This window comes from Portunus trituberculatus, chromosome 7, assembly GCF_017591435.1.
Source record: "Portunus trituberculatus isolate SZX2019 chromosome 7, ASM1759143v1, whole genome shotgun sequence".
Classification (NCBI taxonomy): domain Eukaryota; kingdom Metazoa; phylum Arthropoda; class Malacostraca; order Decapoda; family Portunidae; genus Portunus; species Portunus trituberculatus.
Window position 1 is genome coordinate 6469425 of NC_059261.1, and position 15757 is coordinate 6485181.

The window sequence follows — 15757 nt, forward strand, 5'->3', positions numbered from 1 at the left end:
TATTGTCGACATATTTCAAAACTGCAACAAATAGATAAAAAAAAGAAAAAAGAAAGAAAAAAGGAAAGAAAAATTAATACAAATAACTTGACCATTATTATCACTATCTTTATCACCATCTTTATCACTATCACTATCAATATTGTCGACATATTTCAAAACTGCAACAAATAGATAAAAAAAGGAAAAAAAGGAAAGAAAAAGGAAAGAAAAAATAATACAAATAACTTCACTACTATTATCACTATCTTTATCACCATTCTTATCACTATCTCTATCAATATTGTCGACATATTTCAAAACCGCAACAAAGAGATAAAAAAAAAAGAAAAGAAAGAAAAAGGAAAGAAAAAATAATACAAATAACTTGACTACTATTATCACTATCTTTATCACCATCTTTATCACTATCACTATCAATATTGTCGACATATTTCAAAACTACAACAAATAGATAAAAAAAAGAAAAAAAAGAAAGAAAAGGAAAGAAAAAATAATAAATATAACTTTACTACCATTATTACTATCTTTATCACCATCTTTATCACTATCTCTATCAATATTGTCGACATATTTTAAAACTACAACAAATAGATAAAAAAAAGAAAAAAAAGAAAGAAAAATGAAAGAAAAAATAATACAAATAACTTGACCACCATTATCACTATCTTTATCAATAATTCCGAGATATTTGAAAATCTCTCCCACAAGATCAAGATCAAGACAAGCGAGCGAGGGAGGGAAGACAAGCAAACATGGCGGCGGCGGGGGGCTTGTTTACCCTAGAGACGTGGAAAAACTGGGAGAAATCTGGCAAGGCGGAGGTGTAAGTGAATTAATGGTGATGTGTAGTGAAGCACCAATCTTTCCGGCTGCCATTGGTGCCTGGATCGACCCCGGGGGAGGCTTAAATATGGCGGAAATTGAGGAAATGTCGGGACTTTTTTCGAGTAAATTTCTTTCCTCTGTCGTGAGTTCTGAGGCAAAATTTGTGGTGGTTTTGTTTTTTTTGTTTATTGTTGTGTTTTTGTTTGTTTGTTTGTGTTTTTTATGGTGTTTGGTTTGTGTGAGGAAGAGAAAGAGGGATTGGTGTTTGTTCGGTTAGGTTGAGAGAGAGAGAGAGAGGGGGAGGTAGGGGGGGTGAGGGAGAGGGCCGACTTCTCCTTCTTCTTCTTCTTCTTCTTCTTCTTCTTCTTCTTCTAACTTTAACCTCATCTTCCTTTTCCTCCTCTTCCTCTTCTTTCTTCTTCTTCTTCTTCTTCCTCTTCCTCTTCTTTTTTATCCTCCTCCTCCTCCTCCTTCTTCTCTCTCTTCTTCTTCTTCTTTTAATCCTCATCTTTTTCTTCATCTTCTCCTCTTTTCTTCTTCTTCTTCTTCTTCTTCTTCTTCTCCTCCTCTTTTATTCTTCTTCATCTTTTTTTTCTTCTCCTCCTCCTCCTTCTCCTTCTCCTTCTCCTCCTCCTCCTCCTCCTCCTCCTCCTCCTCCTCCTCCTCCTATTATTATTATTATTATTATTATTTATTTATTTTATCTTTTTTTTTTTTCATTAAAGTAAAAAATAAGAAAAAAAAATATTTAATTCTCTTGATCTCAAAGCACACAATGAAACAACCCGTTTTCTTTCAGCGTGCAGACAATTAGGCATCTTATCAAAGAAAACGGAGACAACCCGGGCCTATCCAAGCCTAACCACAGCCCGACGAAAGGTGTGTATGTATGTATGTATGTGTGTGTGTGTGTGCGAAAGGTGTGTACGTGTGTGTGTGTGTGTGTGTGTGAATATATATTTGTATTTGTGTAGTATTTCAGTTTCCACAAGTTAATTCTCTCTCTCTCTCTCTCTCTCTCTCTCTCTCTCTCTCTCTCTCTCTCTCTCTCTCTCTCTCTCTCTGCAGATTTGTCGAGGGCACTGTATGAATTCCTGTCAGCCATTGTCAGAGGTCATTTACGGAGGGACTATGCCAGGCCAGTGGTGGTGGACATGGTGGTAAGTGTTCTCTCTCTCTCTCTCTCTCTCTCTCTCTCTCTCTCTCTCTCTCTCTCTCTCTCTCTCTCTCTCTCTCTCTCGCATTTCATTGTTGTATATTTCCTTTCATCTCAAGTTCTCTCTCACAAGTTCTGTCTAATCGAACTTAACCTAACTTAAGCCAATACTAATTCACTCTTAACCTAACTTAATGAAATGTGAGCTATCTTTATCTTAACCTAACCTTTTAAAACTTAATCCTAACTTAACCTAACTTAAACTAACTTAAGCTTATTTTATTGTAACGTAACTTGATCATAACTTAGACTAATTAAACTGTAACCTTAACTTAACTTAACTTAATTCATCTCGTCCCAAACTTAACTGAAGCTTAACTAAAGAAAACAATAGTGGAAATGTTTTAATGCTTCAAATTAAACAAAAAAAAAAAGAAAATAGAGAAAGAAAGGAAAAAATATTAGCTAACTTCAATTAATTTTTAACTGAAAGAAGAAATGAAAAAAATTGAAAAAAAAGTGAAGAAATTATGTAAAATGTTAGGTTAGGTAAAAAAAATGAATAAATGGAAGGAAAGGAAAAGAATTAAAGGAAGGAAAAACTAAAACCAAAAAATAATGAAAAGGGAAAAGAAGAAAAAGAAAAAATGAAGAAGGAAAAGAAAAAAAATGAAGGAAAAGAAAAAAAAAAAAAAACCAAGACAACTAACCCCCTCTCCCATTTTTCCGCCCCCTCTACCCCCCCCCCCATGGAACTGGCACCCAGGTTAGGTTGGGTAAAATTTGACTAGATGAAAAAAAAAAAGAAAAAAAAAGAAAGAAAAGGAAAAACAGGAAAAAAAACAACTAACCCCTCCCCTGTTTCCCCCGCCCCCCATAGAACTGGCACCCAGATATGGCATCGCAGCTGGTGGAGGTGGCGACGCTGCTGGACCTAGAGACAGCGGCAGTGGAGCGGTACAGCAGGAATCGGGACAACCTGCTGGCCCTCCTTAAGTCCCTCGACGCGGACCGACTGCTGAAGGAACGCCTGGAAATTGAGACTCTTGGCGACGCGGGAATTGTTCGTCACAAGAAGAATTTTCACACTAAGCAGATCAAAGTCAAGACGAAGTTATTGTGAGTGTTTGTGCGTTTGTTTTGTGTGTTTGTGTGTTTGTTTGTGTGTTTTTGTGTTTGTGTGTGTGTGTTTGAAATATGGAGAGATGATTTGTTTGTTTATTTATTTTGTGTGTGTTTGTGTAATGTTTGGAATCTGAAGAAGGAATCTGTTTTTATTTTATTTTATTTATTTATTTATTTATTTTTTTTTTTTTTTTTGTGTGTGTGGAAACCTTTGAAAAAAATAGATTCAGTTATATATTTCACTCAAACGAACACTCTCTCTCTCTCTCTCTCTCTCTCTCTCTCTCTCTCTCTCTCTCTCTCTCTCTCTCTCTCTCTCTCTCTCTCTCTCTCTCACACACACACACACACACACACACACACAGTTATAATCAGGAGAAATATAACCAATCTCTCACTCTTTCACTCACTCACTCACTCACTCACTCACTCACTTTCTTTCTCTCTTTTTTTTCAGTTACAAGCAGCAGAAATTCAACTTACTGCGAGAGGAGACAGAAGGTTACGCCAAGCTGGTCACCGAGCTTAACCAAGAGATCACTGACAGAATCACCCCAAACTCCATGATACAAGTCATTCGGAGCCTCATTGGTGTGTGCTGGTGGTGGTGCGTGGTATAGGTGTAGGAGACAGGGGGCAGGGGGGCGGTTAATTATGTCCCCCCGGGTTCAGGTGGATGCTGAAATTCAAGTGGCATGGGATATGAAAAATTCTGGGCAAATTTTGTGTTTCTCCCCCCTCCCCTTCTAAGTGAGTCTCATTTCCTATGCTTGTGGTGTGTGGTGTGGTGTGGTGTGGTAGGCAAACACCACTATCTAACCACCCCCGCCAAAATTTCCAAAAACACACACACGCAAACTCTTAACCAAAACAAAAAGATAAATAAAACAGCTTTATATAACCTCCAAAACACACCAAAACACACCAAACACACACACAAACTCTTAACCGAACAACAAAACAAAACAAAAATATTAAAAACACCACAGAAAACACCTTTATATAACCTAAAAAACACCAAAACACTCACAAACTCTATAAACCAAACAAAATCATTAAAACACCACAAAAATGCACAAAAACACCATTATATAACCCTAAAAACACACTAACCACACACACACACACTTAACGAAAACAAAAATAAAACACCACAAAAACACCAAAACACACACAAACTCTTAATAAAAACAAAACGAAACACACAAACACAAACGTCAACAATATCCGTACGAGCCGAACCGATTGAAGCATTACAGGGACACTTTAATCTGGACCTTGTGTTGCGGACCTGCTAGTCAACACACACACAAAAAACACACTCTCTTAAGCTAACCAGTTTGTATCTAACCTAACCTAACAAAAATAAAAAAAAAAACACATAGAAGCAATATTTAACCCCAAAAAACACTAAAAACACACAAAAAACACACAAACTTCATAAACGCAAAGGTGAACCATTTTTCCATGACCGCGAACCACTTGAAACATTGCAGGAGGGTTTAATTTGGACCCTAATCGCGTTCTGGACCTGATCTTGGAGTCGTTGGAGTCGCGGCCACACCTACACCAGTTCTACACCGCCCTACTGAGTCAATACCCATGCGAGTCAGCCACCATCAGTGAAATCCTTGGCTTTAAACTGAACACAAATGCCAAGGAAGGAGGAGGGAAGGAGTCGAAGGGCATCTACACCACAATATCCTTGCTCCTTCAGGCCGGCATCCTTCACCTGCAGGATATCTATGTGTGGGTCAGTACCAGAATTTTTTTTTTTTTTTTTTTTTTTTTTTTAGAGAGAGAGAGAGAGAGTTATTTCATTGTCTTTCTTTTCTTTCTCATATTTTCCTCTAGCTCAAATTTTCTCTCCTTTTTTTTCCTCACATTTCTTTCCTTCCTCCTCCTCCTCCTCCTCCTCCTCCTCCTCCTCCTCCTCCTCCTCCTCCACATTAACCCTTTTTCCTCCCTTTCCTATTCATAACACACATTCTTTCCTCCACATCTTAACGTACTTTTCCTCCTTTTTCCCTCCGTTCTCTCCATTCTCCTCCACATCGTCACATGTTTTCCTCCACACTAATTTTTTTTTCCTCCGTTTCCTCCGTCAAACTCCAAAAATTCCCTCCACGTCTCTTTTTTTTTTTCCTTCATTCTCTCCATCAAACACCAAAAATTCCCTCCACATTGACTTTCTTCCCTCCACTTTCCTCCACTTCTCATATTTTTCTCTCCACACTGACACTCTTTCCCTCCACAATGATATTCTTCCCTCCATTTCCTCCACATCCTAACATATTTTTCCTCCACATTGACATTTTTTCCCTCCATCCCCTCCACCAAACACCAATCTTTTCCTCCACTTTCACCCTTTTTTTTTCCTCCATTCCCTCCACATTGACTTTTTCCAAGCATTGCCTCCCTCAAACACCAAAAATTCCTCCACATTGACATTTTTTCCCTGCATTCCCTCCAGTTGACCCCCGAAGACTCCACAATGGCGGAGGAGCACCAGCGAGAGGAGGCGGAGGCGCTGGAGATGGCGCATAGGGTGAACATAGTCTCCACCAAGGACAAGGAGAAGGAGAAGGAGAAGGAGAAGGAGGATGAGGAGAGGGAGAGGCAGGAACAAATGAGAAATCCTGAGAAATATTTGAATAACCAGAAAATTCAGCTGTGTATTGCGCTGTTGCAGGTTTGTGTTGTTGTTGTTGTTGTTTATTTGTGTTTCTAACCTAATCTAACCAGAATATTCAGCTTTGTGTTGTTGTTGTTCATTGGTTTGCTTGTAATTTGAACCTAATCTAACCTAATGAAGATTTTTTGCTATGTGTTGCGTTGTTGCGGGTTTGTGTTGCTGTTCTTGTTGCTTTTGTTGTTATTTATTGGTTTGTTTGTGTTTCTAACTTAATTTAGCCTGATCAGAATATTCAGCTTGTGTTGCATTGTTGTTAGTGTTGTTGTTGTTCATTGGTTTGCTTGTAATTTGAACCTAATCTAACCTAACGAAGATTTTTTTATGTGTGTTGCGTTGTTGCGGGTTTGTGTTGCTGTTCTTGTTGCTTTTGTTGTTATTTATTGGTTTGTTTGTGTTTCTAACTTAATTTAGCCTGATCAGAATATTTAGCTTGTGTTGCATTGTTGATAGTGAGATTTTTATTGTTTGTTTGTATTTATCTTAGTTTTCTCTTTTTTTTTTTTTATCTCCTGACTTGACTAAGCTAAACTGCAATATTAATCTGTTTATATACCCTACAGAAATATTAACTACTATTACCACATTACAGGTAACTCTTGATTTAATTGACACTTTTTTTTTCATTTTTCTTTATTTTTTACACTTCTATCATAAAATTTACTATTAAAATTTCCTAACTTAAAGTAATCCACTGCACTAAATTAACTTGTTTTCTACTAAACTGCCTTTTTCTTTCTTTTTCTTTTTTCTTTCCTGTTTTTTTTTTTTTTTTTTCTATACAATTCTTTAAAGTTTACTATTAAAATTTCCTAACCTAATGTAATCCACCGCACTAAATTAACTTGTTTTCTACTAAATTGGCTCCTTTTTCTTTCTTTTCTTTTCTCTTTCTTTTTTTTTTTTTTCTTTTTCTTTTCTATTTTTACACAATTCTTTAAAATATACTCTTAATATTTAAAGTCTACTATTAAAATTTCTGAACCTCACCTGACCTGACTTGACCTCCTGTAAATGGCTCCGTTTTCTACACTTCAGGTGGGTGACTGGGAGCACTTCCAGGAGATCTCCAAGAGGTTCCCGGACCACTACCTTGTGTCCATCCCGCCGGTCAGCCAGGCTCTCTGCACCCTCATCCACACACTCTTCGAACTCGTCTATCGCAAGTAAGGACCCTCTCACACATACCTCACACCTCATTTTTGACCTTTGACCTTGCACTTTTTGACATTGACCTTTGACATCTTACTTTCTTTTTTTTTTTCTTCTTCCTTTTATTTATTTATATATATATTTTTTTTATTTATTTATGTTGTCACTCCTTTTCACACTAAATTTTTCCTTCATACATTTAAAAAACCAGCAAATTTTAAGGACAATTCCCATAAATGCAAATATTTCACCCTAATCACACTTTTCTCACACTAAAACTTAATATTTCACCCTAATCACCCTCAAACAATTATATCACCCTTTTCTCACCCTCAAAAACAATTATTTCACCTTAATTACCCTTTCCTCACCCTCAAATACAATTATTTCACCCTAACCACCCTTTTCTCACCCTCAAACTCAATATTTCACCTTAATCACCCTTTTCTCACCCTCAAACACAATTATTTCACCCTAATCACCCTTTCTCACCCTCAAACACAATTATTTCACCTCACCCTTTTCAAAACACAATTATTTCACCCTAACCACCCTTTCCTCACCCTCAAACACAATTATTTCACCCTAACCACCCTTTTCTCACCCTCAAACACAATTATTTCACCTTAACCACCCTTTCCTCACCCTCAAACACAATTATTTCACCCTTTTCTCACCCTCAAACACAATTATTTCACCTTTCCTCACCCTCAAACACAATTATTTCACCCTAATCACCCTTTCCTCACCCTCAAACACAATTATTTCACCCTAACCACCCTTTCCTCACCCTCACACTATCACATTTCACCCTAACCACCAATTCCTCACCGTTTTTTCACCCCTGTCGCCTTATTTTCCTGCTTACCACCCACAAAGCACATCCCACGCCACTCACCCTTTCTTCACCCTAGTCTCATCTCCTTGGTCCTCCCCCAGGGTATGCCACCTCCCCAGCAGACTCCAGGGGACAGTCACAGAGCCCTTAGACAACCCCAGGGCAGTCCAGCCAGCCACTAACTACAATGAACTGGTCTTAATCACCTTCCCTATGCTCACTGCCCTGGGCCCACACCTCTGCCACGACCCTGGGCTGATGTACAAGGTTCTCAGGACAGCTCGGAATGGGTTGAAGCAGGTAAGGGTCTTTTGGGGTCTTTTCTGGGGGTCTAAGGGGCTGTCTGCTGGTTTTAAGAGGGTTTGGTTGTGGTATTGAGGTGTTTAAGGGTGTTTTTGTGGTTCTCAGGGCTGCGTGGTGGTTTAAAGAGGTCTAGTTATGGTGTTGTGGTGTGTTTTTTGTGGTTATGGGGCTGTGTGATGGTTCTAAAGGGTCTAGTTGTGGTATTGGGGTGTTTTTTTTTGTGGTTCTGGAGGCTATGTGGTGTTTTTAAAGGGATCTAGTTGTGGTATTGGGGTTTTTTTTAAGGGTGTTTTTGTGGTTCTGGGCCTGTGTGGTGGTTTGAAGAGGTTTAGATGTGGTATTGGGGTTTTAAGGGTGTTTTTTGTGGTTCTGGATGCTATCAGAAACCACAAAACCTTCACAAAAGAACACAAAAACACCACAAAACAAAAACCACCAAAGAAATACAAAAACACCACAAAAAAACACAAAAACACCACAAAACACCATAAAAACATCACCAAAACACAAAAAAAACACAAAAACACCACAAAACACCATTAAAACATCACCAAAACACCACAAAACACCACCAAAACACAAAAAAAAAAACACCATCAAAACACCACAAAACACCCCCTCCCCCCCACTAATGCTCCACTAACACTCCAGCAGGTACGTGTGGGACCAGACGGAATGCGTGGGCTCTTTTACTACGAATTCCTGGACATTCTAGACGAGGTGATGCTGCCGGCCCTGTCCATGCTTGACTCCAACCCCTGTATGGCGGAGGAGATCTGGGAGACTTTGAAATTTTACCCTTATCAACACAGGTATGGTTAGAAAATGTCTGTGTGTGTGTGTGTGTGTGTTTGTGTTTTTCAGTGGACTTGCTGTGGTGTGAGGATAAGGGGTGGTCTCATTGTGAAGGGCCAGGGGTGGTGAGGCAGTGTGTCCTTAACTAAACCTAACCTAACCTAACTTAACTCACCCAGAGCCTAACCAAACTTAACCTAACCTAACCTAACCTAATATATGACAGGTACAAGCTATATGGCCGCTGGAAAAATGAGACTTGCAACCAACATGCGGCCCTGGTTAGGCGACGCACAGCTCTGCTCAAGAAGGCCAAATTTATCATGATGCGCATCACCAAGGAAACTATTAAGCCAGTCAGTCGCGGCATCGGAAAGCTCACCCACAACAACCCAGCGCCGATATTCCATTATGTAAGTGGAGTGGGGGTGGATGAGGTGGAGGAGATAGTGGAGAGGGTTAATGTGTGTGGGATAATCAATTTATTTTTATTTTTTGTTTATTTTTTTTTTACAGGGAAAGGAAAGAGTGGAGACAGGTGGAGATTAAGTGGAAGATCTTTTTTTTTTTTTATATATATATGTAGAATCTTTTTCACTATTATTGTTATTATTATTATTGTTATTATTTTGACCTCTTCAGTACCGTGATGTATTTCTATATTTATTCTGGTTAGTATTTGGTGATTTTCTACAGCTTCAGAAACTTATGTGGGGATTGAAATAGTGAATACACGCACACACACACACACACACACAAATAAAACATTCAAAAAGAAATCTCAAACATCAAAATATTAGCTGAACAAACATCTAAATTTAATCTCCAAACATTCAACATTATCCTCATCATTAGAACCGCCAAACATCCAACATTATTCTTACCTCTAATAATTGTTTCCTTTGCCACAGATCCTGCCAAACATCCAACATTATTCTTACCTCTAATAATTGTTTCCTTTGCCACAGATCCTGATACAAACATTCACCATTATTCTCATTGCTAGAACCACTAAACATTCAACATTATTCTTCAAAAACCACCAAATATTCAACACTATCCTCATTCCTGCAACCACTAAACATCCAACATTATCCTCATTGCTGTTTCCTTTGCCACAGATCCTGATACAAACATTCACCATTATTCTCATTGCCAAAACCACTAAACATTCAACATTATTCTTCAAAAACCACCAAATATTCAACACTATCCTCATTCCTGCATCCTAAAATCCAACATTATCCTCATTCCTACAACGACCAAACATCCAACATTATCCTCATTCCTACAACGACCATTATCCTCACTGCAAACTATTTCCTCGGCCACAGATCCTGATACAAGTCCAGCTGTACGACAACCTGATAGGGCCGGTGGTGGACAGTTTCAAGTACCTTACCTCCCTGTCCTACGATGTCCTCGGATACTGCATTGTCGAGATACTGTCAGAAAACAAGGACAGGATCGCTAATGATGGTGTGTGGTTGTCTTCATTTTGTCTTGCGTCTAAGCTAACCTAATCTAACCTAAATTGTCGAGATACTGTCAGAAAACAAGGACAGGATCGCTAATGATGGTGTGTGCTTGTCTTCATGTTGTCTTGCGTCTAACTTAACCTAACCTTACTGTCCTATAATGTTTTTGGCAATTTACCTAACCTTATTTAACCTAGTCTAACCTTACCTAACCTAACCTAACCTTACTGTTCTGTGATGTCCTCAGCTACTGCATTGTGGAGATTTTGTCAGAAGGTTAGGTTAGGTTAGGTTAGGTTAATAGATTGTGTTGCGTTAATTTACTGTTTTAAGGACAAGATATCTAACCTAACCAATCCCCCACCCCCGTCATCCCCCAGCCATGGCCATCTCATCGTGGCTGCAGGCGCTGTCCAGTTTCTGCGGTGCGGTGTACAAGAAATACCCCATAGACCTTGGCGGCATCCTTCAGTTCGTGGCCAACCAGCTCAAGGCAGAGAAATCCATCGACCTGCTCATCCTGCGGGAAATTGTGCAGAAAATGGGAGGAACGGACACCTTGGAGGACCTCACGCCGGACCAGGTAATGTTTTGGGCCATTTGTTTGCTTTCTGTATTTTTTATTTATTTATTTTTTTAAGGGTCTCATGCCGGACCAGATTGTGTTGTTTGCCGTTTGTTTGCTTTCGTGTCCGTTTTCTTTTTTTCTTTTCTTATTTTCTTTTTCTTTTTTTTTTTGCTCTTATTTATTTGTTTGTCCAGCTGTCTGTTTTTCTTTTTTCTACTTATTGTTTTCTTTTCTTTTTTTTTTCTCTTATTTTTGTATTTTATTTTATTTTATTTTATTTTTTTCTTTTAAAGTGTTAAATTGTTTCTCTCCTAACCTAACCTTACCTAACCTTTTTTATTTTATTTTATTTTATTATTTTTTTTATCTTTTAAAGTGTTAAATTGTTTCTCTCCTAACCTAATCTTACCTAACCTTACCTTACTCTTCTTCATTCTCCCTTTTTCCTCCCTCACCATCCTCCTCCTCTTCCTCTCTCACCATCTCATTATCTCATTCTCCATTCCTCCTCCTCCCTCTCCATCCTCCTGTTCCTTTCTCACTACCTCACTCTCTCCTCCTCCTCCTCTTCCTCCTCCTTTTCATCTCAAACAAAAACTCACCTCGTCTCAACCTAACCTCACCTCACCTCTACCCCGCCCCACAGCTGGACGCGATGTGTGGGGGGGAGTTACTGCGTCGGGAGGCCGGGCAGTACCAGCAGGAGCGGAACACCAAGCGCTCCTCCATCCGTCTGAAGGAGGCACTGCTGGAGCACGACCTCGGCATCCCATTGCTGCTCCTAACGGCACAGCAGCGCTCCTCTGTCGTGTACAACCAGACTGAATCGCCGCACCTCAAGCTGGTCGGCAAGCTGTATGACCAGGTAGGGGCTGATTGGGGGCTGACGGGGAATATAGTGAAAATAATTAAGTAACTGTAGGCTTGTTTAAATTTTGATTATAGGCTTATTTAAATTTCATAGGCATATTTAGATTAGATTTTTTTTTTTTTCCCAGGTAGGGGCTGATTGGGGGCAAAATAAATAATATGTAATTCTGTAGGCCTATTTAAATTACATAGACATATTTAAATTTCAACTATAGGCCTACTTAAATTATGTAGGCTTATTCAAATTTCAACTATGGTTTTATTTCAATTATATAGGTCTATTTGAATAAGTTTTTTTTTATTTATTTATTTATTTATTTATTTATTTATTTATTTATTTATTTATTTTATTTTTTTTTCTTATCAATTTGCTTTCTTGTTTTTATACTCAAAGTGGCCAGGTAGGTAGGGCTGTGTAAGGGACTGATGGTGGGGGCTGGCAAATATAGCAGAAACAAATAATAAATAATTGTAGCTCTTTAAATTTCATATATATATATTTTTGATTTTTTATTTATTTATTCTTTTTTTTTTTTGTGTGTGTGTGTGTGACCAGAATATACTCATAATAACCATCATATTAATCTTATTTCCCTACAGTAGTCCTGCACATAACTCCCCCATTAACTCCCCTCATCTCCCCTCAGTGCCAGGACACAATGGTGCAGTTTGGGTCGTACTTGTTCCAAACGGTGACCATTGACGAGCTGAGTGGCCGCATGCCCCCCATTGGCACACTGCTGTCCGACTGTCACGTCTCCGCTGATGTCGCCTTCTTCCTCGCCAGACCCCTCTTCATTAATCTACTCAATGTACGTGTGTGTGTGTGTGTGTGTGTGTGTGTGTTTACCTAGTTGTAGTTTTCCAGGGCCTGGGCTTTACGCTGGTGTGGCCCTGTCTCCATATCTACACTTATCCAATTTTTCTTTAAAGCTCTGCACACTCGTTGGTGACACCACTTCCTCACTCAAACTGTTCCACGTCTCAACACATCTTGGCGGGAAACTGTATTTTTTAACATCTCTCAGACATCTTCCCTTCCTCAGCTTCTTACTATGCGATCTTGTGCTTCTAATGTCATATTCTTCTCTCAGGATCAGTTTCTCATTATCCACTTGATCCATTCCGTTGATCAATTTATAAACTTGTATCAGATCCCCTCTCTCTCTTCTCTGTTCCAGGGTTGGTAGATCCATAGCCTTTAGTCTCTCCTCATATGTCATCCCTTCAAATTCTGGAACCATTCTTGTAGTCATTTTTTGTAGTCTCTCCAACTTCCTTATGTGTTTCTTTTTGTGAGGGTTCCACACTACTCCTGCATATTCCAATCTGGGTCTTATTATAGTACTTATCAATTTCTTCATCATTTCTTTGTCCATGTAGTGAAATGCTAATCCAATATTCCTTAGCAAATTAAATTATATGTCTCTGAAAATTCTATCAATATGGCTTACTGGTTGATTGTTTTGTGTGTGTGTGTGTGTGTGTGTGTGTGTGTGTGTAAGTTTGAGTTTTGAGTCTCCAGTTTGTATATATCAATATATTTCTCTGTTTACATTTCTCTCTCTACTGATCAATATTTATTCTTATGATTGTTTTTAATATTTCTCATTGTTCTTTCACTGAGTCACTTACATATTTATTCCTTTATTTTCTCTATCTCTTTTTACATCATTTAGTGTGTGATTGACTCATTTATCCCCTCTGTCTTTCCACTCACTTCCTACCTTTATTCTTCCCTTCTTTCCCTATCTACCTCTACATTTCCCATCACTTTCTACCTTTCTCCTTCCCCGCTTTGACCTCTCTACCTGTGCTTCCCCTCACTTTCCCCTCAGGCCAAGTATGATGAGCTGCGCAAACAAGACAAAGGGGAGAAGAAGATGACGCTGGAACAGAAGAAGATGCGCTACCTTGAGGCGTGTTCTGAAGTGTTTGGCCCCATCGTCACCAGCATTAGGCCACACTTCAGCATTAAGGTGAGAGAGAGAGAGAGAGACGGGTGGGGGGGTGTTGTGTGTGCGAGAGAGATTGATTGGAAAAGAAGATTCAGAGAGATTGATAGAGTGAGAGAAGAGAGAGATAGAGAGAGAGAGAGAGGTTATGCATTTGTTTGACAGAGAAAAAGAAATAGAGAGAGAGAAAGAGAGAGATTGTATGTATGTATGTGTGTGTGTGTGTGTGTCTGTCTAGTTATCAATAATGACTCATATTTTCACCATTCTCTCTTACACTCCTTTTCAATCTCCTGGCTTCACTGACCTTGCTTCACTGACCTGGCTTCGTTATTGGCAGGTATGGGAGGACATGGACCCTTCGTTCTTCCTGACCTTCTGGACCCTCACTATGTCCGATCTGGAAGTCCCTCACCACATGTACGAGAAGGAGATCAAGAAAATAGATCCTAATGTGCGTATTTTTGAAGTTTTTGATCCTAGTGTGCGTATTTTTAAAGTTTTTGTGTGCGTTTGTGTTTATTTGTCTATTGGTGTTTGGGTAGGTAGATAGATAGTGTTGTAGGGGTTTTAAGGGTGTTTTTGTGGTTCTAGTTGAAGTTTTTGAAGTTTGTGTTTATTTTGTGTGTTTTTTGGTGTTTGGATAGATAGATAGATAGTGTTGTGGGGGTTTTTAAGGGTGTTTTTGTGGTTCTAGTTGAAGTTTATGAAGTTTGTTTTTATTTTGTGTTTTTTTTTTTTTTTGGTGTTTGGATAGATAGATAGTGTTGTGGGGGTTTTTAAGGGTGTTTTTGTGGTTCTAGTTGAAGTATTGCTGGTTTTTAAGGGTGTTTTCTGGTTCTAGTGGCAGTTTAACAAGATTTCTAGTTGTTTAAGGGGTCTAGTTGAAGTAATGTGTTTTTAAGGGTGTTTTGTGGTTCTAGTTGAAGTGGTGTGGGTTTTTAAGGGTGTTTTTGTGGTTCTAGTTGAAGTGGTGTGGGTTTTTGTGTGTTTTTGGTTCTAGTTGAAGTGGTGTGGGTTTTAAGGGTGTTTTGTGGTTCTAGTTGAAGAGAGTTTAGAGGTGTTTGAGAAGGAGAGAGAGAGAGTGTTTTGTGTAGGAAATGTTAAAAATAAAGGTTACATACCAAGGAAATAAATCCAAACGTATATTTTTCAAGTTTTTTGTTTACGTTTTGATTTATTGACTTCATTTATTTATTAATTTATTATTTTTTAACCTTCATCTTTCCCTCCACCTTTCTTCCACCTTCCATTCCACTCCACTTTTCCTTCACCTTCTCTCCATTCCTCCACCTCCCTTTATCTTTCATGATCTCTTGTAATTTAACCTTCCATTTTCCCTCCACCTTCTCTCCATCTTCCCTCCACCTTTTCTCCATCTTCCTCCACATTTCCTTCTCTTTTTCCTTTGTCTGCATTTTTCCTCTCTTTTTTTTTTCTTTAATATATTTCCCTTCATCTTTCCTCCACCTTCTCTCCACCTTTCCTCCACCTTCCTCCACTGTGCAGCCCTCCAGCAACAAGAGGAAGAAGGAGACAGACAGACTGCTGGCACTGAAGGAGAAACTGCAGGAGGAGGAGAAGAGGCAGAAGGAACACGCAGAGAGGGTTCTGGCACGGCTGCAGCAGGTGAGAGAGAGAGAGAGAGAGAGAGAGAGGGAGAGGGAGACATGAGAGAGAGAGAGAGAGATTCACTGCCTCATTTTCTTTCCAATTCACTGCCTCTTTTCTTTATTTTTTTTCTTGTTTGTTTGTTTGTGTTTGAGGTGTTTGTGTGTTTGTGTCAGTTTGTAGAGTCATCAATCTTGGAGTCTGCACTGTATTTACCAAGTTGTGGTTTTCCATGACCTGGGTTTTACGCTGGTGTGGCCCCGTCTCCATATCTACACTTAATCCAATTTTTGTTTAAAGCTCTGCACACTCGTTGGTGACACCACTTCCTCACTCAAACTGTTCCACGTCTCAACACATCTTGGCGGGAAACTATATTTTTTAAC

The 15757-nt window shown here is 39.0% G+C and overlaps 1 protein-coding gene across 4 annotated transcripts in view; it reads left to right on the forward strand.

Annotated features, from left to right (window-relative positions):
* Positions 1-722: 722 nt before the first annotated feature.
* Positions 723-15757, forward strand: part of LOC123520212 (THO complex subunit 2-like) — a 38511-nt gene continuing 23476 nt past the window's right edge. For all 4 annotated transcript variants that reach the window (XM_045282308.1, XM_045282299.1, XM_045282327.1 and 1 more), the window contains exons 1-18: positions 723-826; positions 1628-1707; positions 1897-1988; positions 2865-3103; positions 3567-3700; positions 4606-4862; positions 5583-5801; positions 6840-6967; positions 7893-8091; positions 8746-8906; positions 9116-9302; positions 10224-10368; positions 10748-10950; positions 11582-11800; positions 12453-12617; positions 13644-13784; positions 14101-14214; positions 15270-15389. In XM_045282308.1, coding sequence (XP_045138243.1) covers positions 756-826; positions 1628-1707; positions 1897-1988; positions 2865-3103; positions 3567-3700; positions 4606-4862; positions 5583-5801; positions 6840-6967; positions 7893-8091; positions 8746-8906; positions 9116-9302; positions 10224-10368; positions 10748-10950; positions 11582-11800; positions 12453-12617; positions 13644-13784; positions 14101-14214; positions 15270-15389 — 2874 coding nt within the window. In that variant the 5' untranslated portion in view covers positions 723-755. The remainder of the gene's footprint in view (positions 827-1627; positions 1708-1896; positions 1989-2864; positions 3104-3566; positions 3701-4605; positions 4863-5582; positions 5802-6839; positions 6968-7892; positions 8092-8745; positions 8907-9115; positions 9303-10223; positions 10369-10747; positions 10951-11581; positions 11801-12452; positions 12618-13643; positions 13785-14100; positions 14215-15269; positions 15390-15757) is intronic.